General features: G+C 40.9%; 1 protein-coding gene across 3 annotated transcripts; it reads right to left on the bottom strand.

The window, feature by feature from the left end:
• Window positions 1-1478: 1478 nt before the first annotated feature.
• Window positions 1479-19086, bottom strand: card11 (caspase recruitment domain family, member 11). 3 transcript variants are annotated; one of them, XM_029507945.1, is made up of 25 exons: window positions 18812-19086; window positions 13613-13821; window positions 13393-13530; window positions 12782-12958; window positions 11622-11770; window positions 11342-11521; window positions 10656-10802; window positions 10181-10306; window positions 9805-10014; window positions 9537-9689; window positions 9091-9160; window positions 8831-9003; window positions 8618-8724; window positions 8431-8471; window positions 8222-8342; window positions 7932-8133; window positions 7527-7653; window positions 7203-7446; window positions 6125-6209; window positions 5413-5508; window positions 4588-4705; window positions 3884-4066; window positions 3154-3275; window positions 2382-2497; window positions 1479-1897 (listed from the first exon to the last, which is right to left on the bottom strand). In XM_029507945.1, exons 2-25 carry the CDS (start codon window positions 13809-13811, stop codon window positions 1693-1695), a joined length of 3489 nt encoding a protein of 1162 aa, XP_029363805.1. In that variant the 5' UTR covers window positions 13812-13821; window positions 18812-19086; the 3' UTR covers window positions 1479-1692. The 3 variants fall into 3 exon arrangements, with proteins under 3 accessions (XP_029363805.1, XP_029363807.1, XP_029363806.1); XM_029507947.1 differs by lacking the exon at window positions 18812-19086 and having other exon boundaries at window positions 8831-8910; window positions 13613-13811; XM_029507946.1 differs by lacking the exon at window positions 18812-19086 and having other exon boundaries at window positions 9820-10014; window positions 13613-13811.
• Window positions 19087-20236: the final 1150 nt, after the last annotated feature.

Below are 20236 nucleotides of genomic sequence, written 5' to 3'. Positions count from 1 at the left end.
CAGAGCGGCTGATTCAAACACACACACACACACACACACACACACATATATGCTTTCAATCAGCATCATAACCTCCACCTCCTCCAACTCTTTATTTTGCTCTCTGTGTTCTCATGCATTTGCTTATTATAGCTGTGTACCCTGGCAATAATTTTGCTTAGATCTCACATACACACACACACACACACACACACACACACACACACACACACACACACACACTAAGCACCAACACATCTAAATACAAAGTATTAGACTACATAGAAAACCTCAAGAGAAGGAAGACAGGATGCAGACAATATTTGTAATGTATTTTCTAAGCACTGGTGATGAAAATAGAAATGCAGGCTTGTCACAATATTGATATGCAGACAATCACTTATGCTTGTATTATATAAACAAATCTTGCACGTTTTTCTGATGTTGATGTGTTGTACTTCACTAAAAACGACAGGCGCATAGCAGTAAATAGTAGCCAACAGTGAAGCCAACTGGACGTTTTTGGTTTCCTACATATGTGGCACAACATTAATGTACGGGAGACTGCTGCATATTGACGTGGGCATCTCTCCTCTCACAGATGAGGAGATTATCTAGCATCCTTATGAAAGCCGTTACTCCAAATCCCCTTCTGGCCTGAACATTTTTGTCCAAATGAACCTTCTGTTTGACTTTGAAAAAAAAAAAAATCACAGCACTGATTTGTGACCTGGAAAAACAGAAGTGCGCAGAGCCAGATGAGGTTAACTGAGTCAACGATAAAGTTGCTGAGTAACCCACAATATGAGACCAGGTTCAACATTCCTGCGTTTTCCAAAGGAATGTTAAGTATAATTATGTATAAGCAATGGTTGTTTCTCACAAAGTGAGTGACTTTGATGATCTCTTGGTGTGACATGCAGTAATAGCTGTCTGCAGCTTCAGTAAGAATAGTATTGAATACATATCAGAAATGGGCCTAAAGCTAGACCACATGATAATGCTTCCAAAAGTGATTTAAAATACAGACTCAATCAACAATATAATCTAATGTCAGCAGTTCCCAGGCCAGGAATCCCAAGTTAAGCCGACAAGATGGTCACCTGTTAACAAATACTTTGAATGAATTGCTGACGGTCAGTCAAGTCACACGTCGGTCACAGGGAATAATGAAAGAGCGAAAATATTGACTGGACCTTGTCATCCCCCAGTGTGCATATTTCTAATGTGCTCACTGAAACCATAACTTTTGGAAAATGTTTCCTTTTATGGTCTTAAAACTTCTCCAAATTTCCCTCTCTATTTCTGCTATATTTTGACAAGGAACACAACACATTTTCAAAAACCATAGTCGATGTAAATAAATAAATCATATACATATACGGCACATATTGTGTTCTGGTTCGACTGAAGTTTTTACAGTGTGAAAACCTGACTGTAGCCACTAGAGATCAGTGCAGTCTTGTTTAAAGAGGTAACAGACGGGACATAAAGACACATTTATCTTTTCAGTCAGTTTATTTCTCTAAGGTATACTTTTAAAAAATATATAATGCATTTATGTAAAGCCTAAAATTATTAGAGTGTCCATAATGGAGTCTGAGCATAATATTAGGTATATGCATAGTAAAAACATGATGGACAGAGATATTTTTTGTTTTTGGTGCTCAGCTACATGTTTCTTTTCTTGTCCGGGTTGTTGTGTGTGGTTTTTTACAGGAGGTCCTGCTCCACCCAGACGGTCTTCTTCTGCTCGTCTAGTATTCTGTCTTTGATGACCCTGATGAGGTCGTCTTGTCCTGCCCAGGCCTCAGGCTCCAAGCTGGCATAAAGGCAGGGAAGGACCTCCAGCTCCTTCTCTTTCGCCCGGCACAACTTCACAAACTCCTCCTCCACCTCGACGCGCAGAGGAAACTTCCTGTGTGGACAGGAAACAGGAAGGAAGCAGCACAGTGGCGGTGAGTGCGGTAATGTTTGGAGCCCAGAACCTGATGAGATCCTGTAGACACTCTGCAACAGGGTTCTGTGCACTTTGTTGTCATTCTCACAAAAATAAAACTGACAATACTGGGTTTAATTAGGGGTCATGCCTTTAAAGACACAATCCACCAGAAATAATGTGTTTCTACTGGCATTGTCATTGACAGATCAGACTAAAATGTACCCAGAGAACATGTAATTTCAGCTTTTCAGATCGCTGTTGAAATACAGACTCATTTTCATTTCATACATAAATGCAATGAAAAAGTCAAACTGAACCCTCGTCTCCTGCCAGGAGTCAAAATCTCATCAAAGGATTGATGTGGTTGCATTTGGAAAAAGAGGTGTGGCCTGCAGCTGTGGGTAAGAGGTGCTGGGTAAACATGTGACAGTAACTGAGGTTTGGGTAACTTTAGACTTACCGTAACTTCTTGACATTTTTCTCACAGATCTTGACATAGATGATGATCGGATAGATTTCTCTCCGTAGCAGGTCTTTGACGCAGCTCAGCTCGGCCTCCAGAAGGCAATGTTTGCCCTGGTGACGGGTGGAAAAATTTGCTTTACAGACAAATATAGGTCTACTGTCTGTTGCAGACATGTTCATACATGAGTGAGTAAGTAGATTGCATACAGAACACCTCGCATACTGTACTCTCCCTCACTCACACAAAAGGTGCTTTTTAACATGGCATTTTGTCTGACGGTTAGATTTAAAAACACAGAGTTGTCATTTCTTACCTCTTCAGAGATTTTTTATGGCAGTGGTGTGATAATTTAATTCATTGGAACAAAAGCTAAAATGTAAATAAGGTGATAAAATGCAAATTGACTTTATTGTCAATAGTTTGACAATATTAATACTTGCCTCATGCCAATTCTCACCAAATATAATGCTAAGTCCAACAGTCAGCCAGTCAGGTTAATCTAGCATCAAGACTTGAAACAGTCTCTAGTCCAAATCCAAGCAACAGTAATTTATCCACCTGCTAATACCTGAAAAACGGACTAATTAAAACCAACCTTTGTACAAAGCTTTTGACACTTTTAACTGTAATTTTTCTTCTTATGCTAAGCTTGCCTGGCCAGCTACTGGCACCAGAGGCATGCAAATGCTTCTAATGCGAGACTTTTGCAAAGAAACAAACAAATAAGCACATGAATTCATGTGCCTGCACACAATTAATAGTTTACCTTAGCAGCAACAGCCTCAATGTTTTCTCGAGTGATGCATTCAAATGTGGCTTGTTTCTCTTTGTAGTGAACAAACGGCTCCACGTTCTGTTTTAGATGAAACTCCTCTTTGGACAGCATGTCTAATCAGCCGAAAAAAGCGAGAGGAAAAATCTTGTCAAGTGTGAAAAATGTTAAGAAATCTTTTGCTGTGAAAGACGAAAAATGGTGGTTTTATGTTAATGATTACCCCTGCACATTTAGCACAAGAGGAACAGAAACCCTTGAGGTTATTGCCCTGGGGAATCTCCAGTAGTAGTGAAGATACTAATCTCTTGGTTTGCCAGATGTTTAACTCTGTCTGACCCTCCTCTCTCATGGGGACATTTGGTTTGTCATTAGAGGGGATTTGAATCTTTGCGGGCTTGATTGTATAAATCTCTCTTAGTAATATCATGAAAAAATTGAGATCAAAACTCAACTTGTCATCATCAGCCTAATTATCAACTTGGCGATATTCCATCCTGCCACTTTGTCTCAGGTTACACTCTGACATTTACACTTCAGCGCAGAACAATGCCTGACCTAAATCCTGATATTAACTGTTTTCTCTCTCCTCTGTCCTTCTGAAATGGCTTGCTATCAACTATCTCTTCTATCTTTGTTTCACGATAGGTGAACATACTTGGGATATGTCAACAAGGTGACGACATTAAGATGATGGGTTCACTTATTCACATCATGCACTGACCTGGTTTGCAGATGTTGAAGTCCATGGCCGCCCCCATATTAAGTATTTTCTGGATAATAGAGTTGGCCAAAGCAGCAGGAGTGAACAGGACTGGTCTTTTCCTTTGCGTCCTCTGGGGGGTGACAGGACTGTAGGGTATCAGGTTCAAACCCCTGCTAAGCTCATTGTCTGGATCAGCGGCATCTGTTTACAGCCGATATATATGCAGAAAGAATAACACATAATGACACAGCCAAGAACAGAAAGAAACATGATACTTTAAAAAGGTAGATTTTGAACATTATTTTAAATGATCAAAACATTTTGCATTTGGTTAAATTAAATGTTGTTCGTAAAAAGTTCTTCCTGTATATTTTCTTTCTACTTCAAAAGTGAAGACACTTCAGCTTTCACTTACTCTGAATGCTCAACAGTTTCAACTGATATTTCAATTTTACTCAGCACCTAACTTAAAAAGAAAATCAGCCTTCTTTCATCAGATGTGTTTTGAATTCTAATTCATCTTCTGTCAGTATTTGAGTGTCGACAACTCATTTCAATTTCAACTCAGAGAAGCTGTAGTTTCCTAATTTTAACCAGTGAAAAATGTGTCAGCTGTAATTTTTGCCAGTTAACATGAACAGTATATTTTCTTGCAGCTTTTTCTAGGTGTTTCTTGTGGTTTTGCACTGGTTTTATCAAGCCCTGCGTTGCCTCGTACCCACCCTCTGGTCTGAGTGTCTCAAAGCCTTGTCTGGGTAGTGTTGTGCTGCCGGAGTTCACAAGCCTCACGCGTTCACTGCTGTTCATTCGCTTGTACTTGATATCCACCCTGCTGACAAACTACACAGGGCAGCAGACAAACAAAAGCACCAGAGATTCAAAGCTTTGTTTAATAGCACACATTCTGCAAATCATCCTTGGTCTATTTAGTATATACAACAAACATAACTTAGGGCTGTCAAACGATTAAAAATGTTTTATCAGATTCATGTGATGGATTCATTTAAATTAATCACAATTAATATTCATTCATTGTTAATTGTGTTTAATTTTGTGTGGGTAATATATAAACACTTAACTGAAGAATAGATGTGGTGTCCAGATTGCAATATCCATCCAACCATCAGATTTAGAAACCACTTAGTAAACAAGCAAATATCCACATTACTGTGGCCCACTTATTCATCTTTTAGCCAACTGCTGAGACAGTATAAGCTAAGCACCAGAGATCACCCATCACTACTGACCACCTCTCCAAGGGGCAGTCCTGCATACTAATGCTTGGCTTTGCTCTGTACTGCCAGCTTGCCATCTTGGACAGTGATTAATTAATTATATTTATATTAATTGTGTAAAAAAATGTAAAGCAAATTAATCATGCTAATGAATTAATATGGATTAATGTGTTAATTTTGACAGCCCTAATACAAATATTGTAATATAGAAAGGTCTGAGCGTGCTGCCTGTGGCCATTACCATTGATGTGCTGGGCAAGTGGAGGCTCTACCTGTTTTTTTTTTTTTTTTTTTGGGGGGGGGGTTTATTACCTGTATTATCTGAGTCAGGAAGATGCTCGCTCTAGACAAGCGTGGGCTGGCTTTAGGATCAGGCATGGGGCTGGTCTCTTCTGGCTGTAAATTGATCTAAACAGGCACAGGAATTAATGAGCAAAAGCAGATAAATGACATGAACGGCAGAGAAATCACGAAGAATCATGAGACGGATCGATTTTTGTTCATTACCAGACTTAATGCAACAGCTCTGAAGTAAATGGTTAGACTAAAGATGCTTGTATTGCCCTGTGGATACCTATAAACATACAGTATCTGTTCAGCTTGAACAGCACAATCGTCGGGGAAGCCTTTGTGCAGAATACGTTACTCGTTTATTATAGTCCTTGTCGTTGTCCAGAACTATTCCATCTTAGATCTATAGCGGCCTGTTTTGGCTCGTACACTATTTCTGCAAGCAGTCGCTCAGTGCAATGCACCACATTTGAGAGATATGAAACAAAGCGTGAGGTTCACACCTTCTCCCCCTTGTCTAAACCCTTCCATCCAGATGTCCTGATAATGAGAAGGTCTTGTTATAAAAGCCACAAAAACATGTTCCCTCACCCACCTCACATCCTGCAAACACTTGCCAACTACCATACAAACCCTGCGCCCCAGAGGGATTGCTTCAGTATATTTGCTGTGTTGATCATGGACTCAAATGTTTGTGTATGATGAAGCGAAAATAGTTCTAAACATTTCTTACCCTACTGTTGCGGTGGCTTTCGCTTTCTTCTTTGCCCCCTCGACACACTAACTTTTGAATCTTCACTAGGAGCATCTGCTGGGCCCTACAATCACACACATACACAAATTCTCATCAATTTGACATTTGGCAAACATCATTTTGATGAAAATGCTAAAGCCAACGCATCATGTATTATGAGCAAAGGGTCTGCCTGCCCTTCTCCCTGTCCTTCTTGTTATTTTTAAAGAGCACCATTGTGTCTGCATATAGTTGCTCAATCGTTCAGCACCACCGTATCTTGTTTAGTATCATGACACACTGAAGCAGGACAGACTCATGGGGGTCAGTCACTTCCCGCTATAGGATGTGCTTTAGTATTGAAAGTTTTCTCTGCTTGCGGAGCATGCATTTCTGCCAGGAATGGCTGGTGTTGAATTTCACCTGGCAAGAATTTTGTCCATTGTTCTTGTGACACAAAAACACTGACCTATCCATTAGTATCCAGCAGACTTTGACTACTGTAGTGCTCTGCTACCAAGTACTGAACAGGACCAGAGGGAGGGGGCGTGGTACACATGCAAAATACTGGCACAACTTTGTTAGTTGTTCTGAAATACAAGACTAAAACCATGGGTAAGGCAACTTTCAGGATTTATCTTAAGAGCTGTCTGTGAGAACGTACTACTATCTCAGTGTTAGGGTTAAATGCAAACCAAAAAATGTCTCCTCTTTTAAAATTAAATGTCATTTTAAGTTGTTATCATACACTCCCTAAGCAGTAAACATTTCCAGGCAGGAGACAACAGTGAGTCGCTGTTGGAAAGTGATGAGCTGGCCCTAGCTCGGTGATTGGTACGCTTCATTAGGCAACAGAGACATTAGTGTTACACTCCGCTGCTTCAGCAGAGACAGCTGTTGGCATGTAAAAGAAGTTTGATGTTGAAGTTTCTTTTAAAGTGGCGTGTGAGCAGCTTTTAATGCTTACATTAGCTATGTCTAAATTTTCAAACATACAAACAGCCCCAGTAAAGAATTTCATCTAACTCTCATATGATATAATGCACAGTCTTTAATTTGTAACAGAACTGCTCAGCACCTTGAGAAGCTTGGTAGGGTGCCACGCTCGCCCACATTGGAGTTGGTGTAGGGATCAACACGGGCGCACAGCCATTCACAACTTCCCATGTGCCTGGTGTCAAGGACATGCACCACCTCATCACAACGCACACTCAAGGAGCAGTTGTCTGATTGGCCAGAGATGTTGAGGTTGACCCTTATGTAGAAGGAGTCTCCAGAAGCCAGCGTTCCATCTGCTAGGTCCCTCTGAAGACGACGATAGGCTGCAAAATGCACATGCTTCAATTCATAATATGTCAATATAACACAAACAGACACATGCATACACATGAACAGAACCTACAGTCATAGTTGGCTCGGTAGTGAAGCTGGACCAATCCAGAGCAGTGTTGCAGTGTCCAAAGGGCTTCTTCTTGTGTGCTGGTATCCAATGAAACACTTTGGGTCTCCCCACGTATGCAACCCTCAAGCTGGCCAAGCAGTCACAGAGCAAGACAGGTGATTGAGAGGATCATGTTTCAGGTGTATTATATTTCATTTTGACACCTGTAAATTAGTGCCACACTTACAAACGGTGGTTATTACACAAAAAATCCTTCTTTTTTTGCCTGAAATTGTCACTGTATGCTCCACAACCTGCTGTATATGAATTTCTTGAACCAAAATAAAATTATTCTCAGCCTGTGTGGGCCTGTGTGTTTAACCCATGCAGACAGCACGGCTCACATCACAGCAGGTGACTACGTACCAACAGGAGCTGATGGCCCTCTCGCAGCCCGGCCTGATCGGCATTGGAACCCTGCTGGACAGCCGAGATGAAAATCCCACTTTCGTTGCCGCCAACCAGGGTGATGTCTTTTAACAGATTGTCACCTAGCAACGACAGCTCCTGCACCGGCTTCAGGGATGAGCTGAGTCTCGAGACGGAGGAAAGAGAAGGACGGAACGGCCTGCACACAAGCAAACATTTACACATAGTTGGCAAGTGTGACTTGCGAGGATTCGTGTACATGGGGTATATGAGTATCTCTGCTGTACCTCTCCAAAGACAGTTTCCTAAAGATACTTTTGACCTGCTCGAGGTCATAGGTGTCCATCCCTTCAGATGGATGGGAAGAAGAAGAAGAATGGACAGAGGGAGGACCACGCTCTTCATCCCCTGAAGACACAAATATAGGCAAGAATGACCAGGAGTAACCAAAACATCTTTAGCGTGATTGTGCGATTTGCGTAAAAGAGTACTTTACCATACTCCATCTCCATGTTGTCACTGTCAAAATCCAAGAGGCTAAAAGATACCAAACAGAATCCGGCCCAATTGTCAAAACAGGTTGAACTATCACCTGTTAAATCTACACAGCTAACAAAAACCAATTTAAACAGCATGTATGTTATGTGCTCTGCTTTGATCAGCTCATAAAAGGTTGTGACTACCTGCGAGGTTGGAAGTCATGTTCCTTCTCTCTTTCTCTGCGATACAGTGATCCCGACTCGGGTGGTTCAGGGAGTATGGACAAGATGCTGTCGTGACGGTACCGCAGCTGGCGCAAACAGAAGCTGACGTTACTGACTTGGACCCTACTGCATAACTATTAACTACTTTAATACAGAAAAGATTTTTCTGCATTGGCTTGATGTGGGCCTCACCATGTTTGGCCTCTCTCCGTGCTCCACTGTAGCGTAGGGAGTTTGTGCGGGAAAGGGACATGAGGAGGAAAGTGGTGAAACTGGAGTGGGAGGATATGAGGGGGAGGGAGGGAGAGAGTTGCTGTTGAAACGTGGGTTTGACATCTGAATGTCCAGGAAATCACCTCCGTTGACTGAAAGTTTGAGACAAATGTGGACAAACTTGAAGAAAGGAAGTGACATTGTTCGGTTCGAATATATGAATGAAGATAGGGTGTTACCTGCAGGTTGAGTAGCCTCAGAGTTGACTTGACTTTCTTTGGGTACACACACTGGAGACTTAACTCTGTTCTACAACATAAATCATTTATGTTTTTAAGTTAATTTTATTGCCATCATTCTTTTGATAATGGCTGCAAAAACAATAAACAGCCTTTTGTTGTGGTCTTCAGTTATATTTACATTTATTACATATATTACACTCTACATTTGTTAAAAATCATCCTTGTGATTTCTCTGATATGGAAAAAATTTGACGTCCTGTTAACTATTATAAATATATTAGACTGCAGGTCATTACGTATATAATGACCATATGAAATCCCTCATATGGCGATATGAGAGATTTCAAACAAATGATTTTGTTGATTTCATACATTTCATCAGTAAGTACAGATACACTGTAAAGTCAGACTGTAAACGTGGATAGGGTGCAGAGGCTGCTTACCGCAGCTTTAAGGTTAAGTCTGCGTTTCAGGCGAGGCTCCTCAGGTAGCAACTTCTCCTCCGGCGACTCATCACTGGACCATTCTGATTGGCCAGGGACAGGTTTAAACTCTTGAGAGATGATGGTTGGAGGTATGTCCCTCTGCAGAGTATGCTAAAAAAACCAAACCAAAAAAAAAAAAAAAAAAGAAAATGATGGAAACAATTTTGCGAAATAAGACATTTAAACAAAAGAAAAATTGGAGACGACCAGCTTTGCACTTCTTTACCGTGGCATTTCTAACCTGGTCCAAAGCGCTGTCCTTAGACATCCGTCGTAGGCGAGACTCCAGGGTGACCAACTTGGCTTCTTTGCGTACCATCTCAATATGGAGTTCATCGCTCTTCTCCTCCAGCTCTCTAATCTGTTTACGATATTTGTCTTTATCAATGAGACTCTGGGAGAACTGGTGCTGGGCCTCGTCTCTGGACCGAAACGCCTGCAACAACGCAACAAATGAGCGACAACAAAATGCACATATTTTCCTTACTTGGAGTATATTGTTCCTTTTTAAAAAATGCTGAAGTTATATATAATAGTTAATCATTATTATAATTATTTTTATCACACAGAAAAATGTGAATGGTCATAATGTGCAGTTGCACCTGGTCCCTCTCCTTCTCCACCTCCTCCAGCTGTATGGTGATGGTGTCCATGCGGTTGTGATACATTTCACAGTCCTTCTGCAGTGTTGAACACTTCAGTTCTAGATCCTCCTTCTCCTCAAGATACTGTGTACACACACACACACACACACACACATTCACACAAACACACATTATTTGGCAAAGAAAGATGAAAGGGGGAAGAGAAACAAAGAAGGAAAGAAAGGAAAGAAAAGCCTCACAAGGGGCTTTCTGAAAAGGCCGTGTTTTACATAGACGGTCTCATGGGCTTTAAGCTCTCTGGTCAATATTTATGTTTGTTATGATTTTAAAAACCTGTCTTTCTTTGTCTCTGCTTCACATTCATCCATGTGCACACAATAATTTACTCAAACAAGGTTTCAAACTTTCGCATATTACCCCAAATGTGAGCATGCAGACTACCTGTTTGCATATGTAAGTGTGTTCATCTTACCTTATCTCGTAGTTCCTCTGCCTGTCTGACTTCTTCATGTAAGTTGTAGAGTCGGTTGACAAGATCCTGTCTATCTTCCAGTGCTTCCTGTCTGTCATGCTCCAAAATGTCAAGGATGGCCTTGTCTGATGCAGGCAGGGGACCAGGCTGCAAATAAGGGAAACCGAAATTACTCTCTTCAGTTTGTTTGCCTCTGTTAGTTAGCCAAATTCAGAAAATATGTACACTATCTACCCTTCCTGATTAACAGCAATGAATAATTTGAGACATATTTTTTGCCCTTTGCCCACCAAATTGTCATCATCCTTGAAGCTAAGTTCATGTTTGATTGAAATTTGAAAAAGAAAATCCATCAAGGCATTACTGAGAGGATTCCCTTACAGGAATAGGGCTGGTTTTGGATATTAATCCTGTTAAACCTCGTGGTGACTTGCTATTGAGATAAACAAAGCTTTATCTTAAGTGCCACAGTGCTCTTAAAAATTTGTTTAAGGGAGAACAAATATTGGACGCACAATTCTTAGCTACTAAGAAACACAACTTCAAACAAATGTTTACTTTGTCACAGTTATGGATTTAAATAATGAAGACTGTCACATAGTTGCAGGTATTTCTGTTGAGTACATTAATATCCATGTAAACACAAAGAACACAGAGCAGGAGTGCGTGTTTCAGACTAGTCGGACCTGTATGATGGACTGTAGCTCCTGTAGCTTGATCTTGAGCATCTCATTCTCTCTCTCCAGCTCAAAGATTTGCTCTCTCTTTGGCCGGTTCTCAATGTCGTTCTTCAGTTTGAGACTCTGCCTCCTTTCCATCTTACACTCCTCCTCCACCTTGTTTAGCCTGTGCTTCAGCTGATCAATCTACACATGCAAAAGGGAGGAAAGATGTCAAACCCCCCCACCCCATTTTTTCAAACTGTTCCCCAGAATGTCTGAAATGAGGCATCGTTTCCATCGGTACCTCTAGTTGCAGGTCTCGGCTCCTCATCACTGCCATGTTCTTCTCCTCGCTGAGAGCGGCGTACCTCATGGCCAGTTTGTAGTTTTCATCCTTGACTCTCAGCAGCTCATCGCTATAGGTGTTCCTCTCTTCTTTCAACTTATTATATCCTGGAGAACCAGCAACAGTCAACTCTTAGGAATCATTGCAAAATGTCTGAAATCTTATGCTTTAACCTTTAACTTGTAACGTGACATAATATCTTGTACAAAGAATTGGACATGACAGGTAAGTGCTATGTACACTCCTAAATGTTGGGGACTGCACATTTCCTACACTGTTTGCACCTCACTAGATATTTTGAATTCAGAATTTCATTTGATTCTCGAGCTCTGTTTTGAACAGAAATAATTTCATGCTACAGTTTACCACTACTTATGGATGAATTTGAAATCAGAATTTGTGATATTTGTGAGTGTGATAAAACTTTGCATTAGGGCATAATCACTAAAATAAGTTGTAAAAGCATTCATTAGCTAAACTAACTATACCTCTATGAGCTTTTTTGCTTTTGCTTTATTTTATTTTATTTGTGAAATAAATGCATATCTGCTGTTTTTCATGAATTCTTTTGATTTAACAGAGTATTGCATCATCAGGAAACCAAACAATAGCATGACACTTAGACATATTTGAAGGAACAGGTCTGGTTTTCAGACCAGGTAAGGAAAGTCACAACAAAATAGTTGACATGGCAACTGCACTAGATATTCCTCATTCGAATGTAAAGTGCAATCAGAGAAGTGTGGGTGTGATTGGGTGTTATTATTTATAGCATTTGTTTAAAACATGAAAGTGACTCCTGTGCCAGCTGCAGACACTTACAGGACATGGTGGCATATACCTCACTGCCCTGGTTTCATGAACATGCTTTGGTAGGCATTGTTATTGACAGCGGAGTACAAATAAATTTAACTGTGGTACACCAGGCAGGGTAAACCAAGCACCTGTGGTGGGCTTTCAGTGCACACGATTTGGATTTATTTCTCATCAATTTTAAACTAAACATCACTCATTACTGGTTTTTATATTTATTGTTTTCTTCTGTGGGTAGAATTCAGCGGAGCAACTCTGATGCAGTCTCACATGTCACAATCAAAAACAACGAGAATGCATTTTACTTTGTTGGAAAGCCTGAAGCTCCTGATTGGCAAGTCGTAGCTTTTTGTGCTCGTCCTCCAGCGTGCAGTTCTTCCTGCTGAGCTCCACCTGCTGCAGCGTCTTGGCTTTGAACTGCTGCTGCAGCTTCATCACTTCATTCATCAGGAACTGTGTCAGGCCCTCGTGGCCTTCCTCCACTGCAGCAACACATCAGGCAGCAGGCACAAAAAAAAAAAAAAAATCACTGAATCTAACGTATATTATAAAAGCCATTCTGTCTGCGAGACCGTGTTTTTAGTTTGATCCAATATGGATCGAATTTACAATTTAACTGGTTCATTCTGATAGAAACTGAACAAACCAGCTAAGCAAGGATCTAGGAGAAGTGTTATAGACTGAGCTACAAAACCTGTTCAACAAATGGTAATAAATGTGTATTTTTTCATTTAGCTTCATTAGTGAAGGTAGGTGTGTCAACACACCTACCTCACACTGGTATGACACTGAGTTTGTTTCCATGCAAAAGCCTTGGTGTGGTTCAGAATAGTGTGTCTTAGCCATTTAAACCCACGCTGGTTAAGCTGAGAGCAATGTGAAAAATAAGGCAGATATGTCTGTTCAGGTATCTCACCTACGATGGTGGAGAAGCGTCGTGTTGGATCCTTCCCCGTGACCAGTTTGTAGAGGTCAGGGTAGTAAAGCTCAAGACTTTCCAGAAACGCCACATAACCCCGCTCTCCTTTGGTATGGAGGATATCAAGTAGACGGCCTAATGGAAAAGTACACTTTAACCACAAAAAGCTCAACAGTGAAGATAACATGATAAAGCACACACTCATCCTTCTGCCTACTTGTGCGGTTTGCTTTGGAGACCAGCAGCAAGGAGTTGAGAATCTCGTCCTCATCCTGCTCATCCAAGACTTTGCACTGGCGGAGGTACGGGGTGAGTTTAGACGGAGAGATGATGCAGCACAGATCGTAGCGTTTGCTCTCCACATTCTCCCACAGTGCTTCCACCTCGTCAGACAGCTCAGAGGTCCCGTTCTCCATCTCTTACACCCTGAAAGGCAATAAGATCCCCAGGGGCCTTTGCTCTATGCCGTGTGGACATTAGGATTTTTTTTCATTGTTGCATCCATAACTGAATCACTGCAAGGCACTGTGGTGTGCATGTCTGTTAACGACTTACAATTCCCTTTACCCAAAGGGGTAACATCACAAAGGTCAACTGGTGAAAACAAGGGACAAATTGACAACAAAATGTGTGATCAAAGAATGTAGAAACAAAATGATATTTTGGGGGGAGGGGGGGTTCCTGAGGAACCACAAGCTTGCAAACATCATGTTCTCTTCGATAACAAGGTTAGCTGGATGAAACAATGAAGGCGATATCAAATCAACAAATTGGCGCTGACGCACAATATTACAAATGCCTGTCTTCATTCGCTTCCTTGCTTTATTTTTGCCATGTTAGCCATGATTAGCTCTGAGGGCTATTCCCCTTTTTGCTTCAAGGTAAACAATGTGGCTTCAAAGCATGCTCTTCAAGTAACATTTTATTTTTTTCAGTTATTGCACAATTGATATTTGTAACAAATGTGAACTTGATCACGAAGCTCAGGATTCGACTGAAATAATTCAAAAACTATTTCATAGACTTCCATTCACTTTTATAGAAACACTCATAGTGTCCACATGTTGATATTTAAGGAAAAAAATCACAATAGCATAATCTATGAGTTTTATAGCATCTAAATTAATCTAGACCCAGTGGAATAAAATGTTTTGTCTTGGTGGAAGTCCATGCTAGCAGGCCCCCTTAACCTGCCGAACATCAGCCTATTAGGACTGTTATTATGAGCATGTTAGCATGGTGGCTTTAGCATTTAATATACAAATACATCCATAATAACATCAGGTGAATAATGACTTTGGGGACTAGGTGTCTGCACGGGGTGTAAAGCAGGAAGTTGACTTCCACCTTCTGTGTACATTGGATGAACTCTCAGATTGGGTGAATGAATAAATAATACAGCTCGATCGCTATTACGTGATCATGCTTGTAGTAAAGCTCCTTAAGTTTTCTTTACATTCAGAAGTGAGGTGCCCTATGTGATATGATCACTCAGACTACGCTGCAATAGAGCCATGCGCATCTTCACAAAGTACAACAAAGCAGAACCAGGGTGACATTTTGCTCATGTGGGTCCCACACATTCTCCACTTCCTCTGTTCCCCATGTAAACACCTAATTTTTAATCAACTGACTTCTTTCCACTGGCCTTTCCTGTCTCTTTTTACTTTTCCAGAAACTTAGTTCTATTCTCTTTATCATCCTCTTACTCCCACCTGATTTCCTCTCTTCATCCGTTCAGTCTTTTTTCACACACAAACACACATGCTGGCCACACACCTCCACAATTTGCATGCTGTCTTCTTCGTAGGTGTTATCCTATAATCCTGCTTTGTGACTCGTACACTGCAGCTATGCAAAGAAGGGCTATCTGATGTCATTACTCATGTAAACACACACAATCAGTCACACTTTTGCATACAACTGTTGTCCGCAGTACGCATGTTCGCAGGTTTCATGGGGCTCACACTTTCACGCTTCAAACACACAAACAAACACAAGTTTAACTGAGGAGAGCAGTTTGTCTTTACATCTCCTTTACTAAACTTCAATCAGCCGATAGATTCCCCTCCTTCCAGACTCATACAGCAAAAACAACAATAAGCTAAATTTCAAATGTAAAAGAAAATATCACACTCTGTTAACACATGAAGATATTATTTCTATCTTGAGTGTGCATGTACTGTCACGCTCACAGTAGATGATGAAACCACAAGTGCTCAGACTAACATATACCCATGCACTCATGCAGAAATACACAGTGCATGCAGACGCACGTCAAACACACACATACACGCACGCACAGACCTCTTCAGTAACCACATACATGTTTCCTCTTCTCTCTTCTCTTATTTTGGAGTTCATTACCGAGAAAACTCATCCTTGCTTCCTCCTTTTTAAACCAGATGTGTGTAGTAGGTCTCTTCCTCTCTTCTCTTATTCTCTTTAAGTCCTCTCAGTCAGCTGCTTTTGTTTATAGTATTGTGGTTGGAGGAGTTGATTGACATTTTTTTAGAGGTGTGCATGTGTTCTCGAACTAAAGCCTTGATTTTCCCTTTTTTCACCTCCAACAAACAAACATGACTTTGTGCTGTCTTCTACTGAGCACTAGTTGGTTCCATTAATATCTCACACCTGCTCACAGCACTCTTGTACTGGACTTCCTTATTACTAGCCCACTACTGATATCACTGTTATTTTACTACATGCAGTGCAAAATCATGCATATAATATGAATGCTGGCTATATTTCACAGTCACTAATATGATTTGCACCAGTAATAACAGCCAAAGACGTCTTATTCTCATACTTGCAACAAACAATGTTAGAAAGTTACTTCAAAAGTCATTCATTGGCTTTGACAGCTGTGTCTACATCATCTTCTACCCCCTAAAATTATGGTTATGGAGCAAGTGAGGGTCTGGACATATTCATCTACGATATCTGATTTCTCCAGCTATAGCAGAAAATACTGCAAATCAAAAAACATTGAAATACCACAATGTGGCATATCCTGGGCTTTGCACAGCTACAAAGACCACCAAAACAAACAGAAAGAAAACATGGGTCTTTTTTATCATTTGATTCATCTTCATGTTTGCAAAAAAATCACAACGTGATTACTTTTGCAGATATTAAAATTTTTGGTTTCATTTCTAATGATTTGTAATGATTGCTTTTGCATTTTATTTTCAATGAATTAATTTTGAAATTACGTGCAATTTGTCGGTTCTCGAACCAAACCAAGAACATGATTTATAAGCTGGGGTGTCTGTGGAACCACAATCCTTAGGGTGCTAACAATGCACAAGGTTTTCACAGTTCGAAAAGAAAATAACGAATTTGCATATTACAGTTATGACAACGTGTCATTCCAACAGAGATTACAGCTGCAGTTTTCCAATACAATTTTGGAAATTCAAATTGGAAAGCAGCAAATATAATAAAAAGCAACACAACATTAAATGATCATGAAATGTGATGCAGTGTTGGCGTTGATCCACACAGCAGTTGCATCCAATCAACTGTGGCCGTAGTCATGTCTTATATGTTGTTAGTGTACATATACACTTTCATTACTTGCTTTATTGATATTTATAGTTCATTCTATCTCTTTGCTGTTTCCATTGTTCTAGATATTATATATATGAAATATTATATTTGCATTTCAGCCATTGCGACTGTTTACAGCCAAGTGCACTGGTCTATGGGTGCTGCAGTGCTTTGTGCTGATATTAGAGCTACGGAGGAAATGTTTATTTTCTTTGCACGAAACTTTGTTACTCGGGTTACTTGTTACTATTTATAAACAGTTTTGAATTGTTTGCAGCGAGACGAGATGTCTTTTGATCTTCCTGATAATTTGGCCACTGAAAACAAAGAGGCAGAGTGTGCAAGTGTGATACAGTTTTTTCTACAGTCGTTCTGTTCATGTGTCACTGTTGCTGTGATGTTAAACCTGAATGAAAAGGGTCACATATAATAAAATTCTCTTTTGTTTCCTCATGTACACAAACCACAATGCCAAATATGCATGAGTTTGTAAAATGAAGTGTGACCCAGATTCAATTTACTCTCCGTCAACCACAGCTATATTCTGCTCACGCACAGACACGCAAACAGAATTGATGCCAGGGAGACCAACCTGTCCATCACAGTGGAAAAGAAATCTACTGGCAGTTGTGTGTGACTGACTCATAGACTGTATGTGAATACAGATTACAGACAAGTGAATCCAACGTCAAACAGTGCCGCTTAGTCACTGAATTCATAGAAAATGTTTTGCTTTCCATTCAGTGGTTCATGTTGTTTATTTATATTGGCTTCTAGCACATAAGTGATAATGTATTCTCTTTGTCTCAACGCCAATCAACTGGGGTCAAACTCAGTCCTAAGGCTCAATGAAGGGCCTATTCAAGGGCCACGCTGAGGGTGCTGGGCTGGTATTAGCTAGCTGATGGACAGATAGGATTGGTACAGGTGTGCAGACCATCATAAAGGCTCCATTGTCCAGCAGACTAACTGAAGTCTATGGGAATTTGATATCAGGGCTCTGTGTTCTCTGTCTGCTGCTTATACAATTTGCATGATTTTGAAAAAGAAGGGCACAGTGCCTGCAGTGAAAACCCATCTTATAGTTCACTTATAGAATAAAAAAGTCGCCAGTTTGATTATTATTATTTTATTTTGTTTTTTAGTTTCGGCAATTTTTGGAGTTTATATCAGCATCAAAGGGTAATTGAATTACGTTGTATTATGTAAAGTTGATCCAAATGAATTGGGCTGTGAGTTTTAACCTAACCTGTAATGAAGGGGAGACATTAAAACCCCTCTCAGTAGAATGGGTAAAGATGGCATTAGTAGATCCTATCAACTGAGCTGGATGCAGTAAAATCCCAGTGCGCATAGAGCCTGTCCATGTCTCCACCTGTACCTGTCTCCACCTGTTGCTGGAATACCACACATTTTTGATAATAACGATGAAATGACAGACGTTCAGCTATTGCGTTACTAAGCATATCACTTTTCTTTTTTCTTTTTTTTTCAAGTAGGCTTGAGCGTGACGGTGGCAAACCCATTGATAGCTTCTGTAGGGTTAAATTAAACACATAAAAGCCACGATAAAAGCAGACAGCAGAGCTGGTTTTAACTAAGTTTGAGGAGTAGTCCCCGTCTGTTTTGGACGTGCGCTCCTGATTTGAAGGGTGATACCACAGCAGGTGGCTGGGAGGACTAACTCTGACACTTGTCCCCCTTTTTCCACTCAAAGTTGGACACTTTCACGAGTCCGGATACGGCAGCTTTATTATTATTATTATTATTATTATTATTATTATTATTATTATTATTATGGTCGCGCTCAGTCGACACATCCACGACCTTGCAGCAGGAGCGCGATCGGAGTCAGTGAGCCTACCTGAAATGCGGCCGATGAGTCGTCCGACAGGCGGAGAGAAAGCAGACTTCACCGAAGTGTGGCTGGCTCTCCTTTTCGGCTTTTCTTTCTCTCGCCTTGTCTTTTCTCTTCCTTTGAAAAATCCCCAAACCCGCTTGTTTCAGTCCAAATCCCAGAGGCTCAGGTTGTGTCCATGAATCGGCTTTGACAGACGCTGAGGGGCGCATGGGAACTGTCTGTGGCCCCGACCCACTGACTGAGACACCGACAGAGAGAGAGGCAGACAGAGAGCGGGGGCGGGCGGTGGAAACAACACGTTGACTGCACTGAGGAAGAGACTTAATGCTCTGTTGCTGTCCCCAGACAGGACTTATCACTGTGGCACAACAGTTCATATCGGATGATTACACTCTCTCAGAGCCTCCTCAACACGAGTTATATCAATGTAACAATCTAATAGTGGAGACGTCTGTAACTGTTGGCCATCAACCATGATGATTGATTTATCTGACTGATTCGTTTATCTGAAGGTACTGTTAAAGTTGTCCTGCTTTACTTGAACAGAAACCTGAACACATCAACCACCACTGACAAAAATGGCAATGAATAAGTTTCACTCTTACCTAAATATCATTTTGGTTCTGATAGTGGTGCACTTTTCCTCTCATGTAGTTTATTTAATAATGTGGGTTGAGGAAAATAATGTGACTTCTTCTTTCCTCCACTGAATTACAACATGGTGATTCAGATTCAATTCATTAATTCCTCTTCTAACAATTACCCATTTCCGGGTCATGGAGGGTGCTGGAGCCAATCTCAGGTCACACTGGGTGAGGGCAGGGCACATCCTGGACAGGTCACCAGCCCATCACAGGGCCAACACACAGAGACAGACAGAGACCAACAACCACTCACACTCAGACCTATGGACAATTTAGAGTCAGCAGTTGACCCAAACATGATGTCTTTGGATGGTGGGAGGAAACTGGAGTACCTGGAGGAAAGCATGCAAACTCCACACAGAGAACTGAACCTTATTATTGTGAGGTAACAGTGCTAACCACTCTGCCACCATGCTGCCTTCCATTAATTAATTTGCTTATATAATGTGACTATGCACTAGAATGGATACAATTAAGCTTTTCTGTGAAAAGGCACTATAGGCATAACTCTATAGGCACTGTAGGGGAGTGACAGGGTCCCTGTTCGGGCGTCACCATGACCCATACTGGTGCCAAACAGGCCAAAGCAACAAGTAAGGAAACCTCTGGAGTTTGAGTCAGAGAAAAGTGCACCACACACACAAACAAGAGGTTCCAGATAAGTGAATTTGAGAAATGTTTCTTCCTTCCATGAAAGCTAGGATTGCCTGTAAACAGGATGAAACAGGATGGAGCCATTCCACCCAATACACACGCATAGCCTGACTTTAGTATAAAAAGGCAT

The sequence above is a fragment of the Echeneis naucrates genome, chromosome 8 (assembly GCF_900963305.1).
Source record: "Echeneis naucrates chromosome 8, fEcheNa1.1, whole genome shotgun sequence".
Lineage (NCBI taxonomy): Eukaryota > Metazoa > Chordata > Actinopteri > Carangiformes > Echeneidae > Echeneis > Echeneis naucrates.
This window is presented reverse-complemented; position numbering and strand designations above follow the sequence as displayed.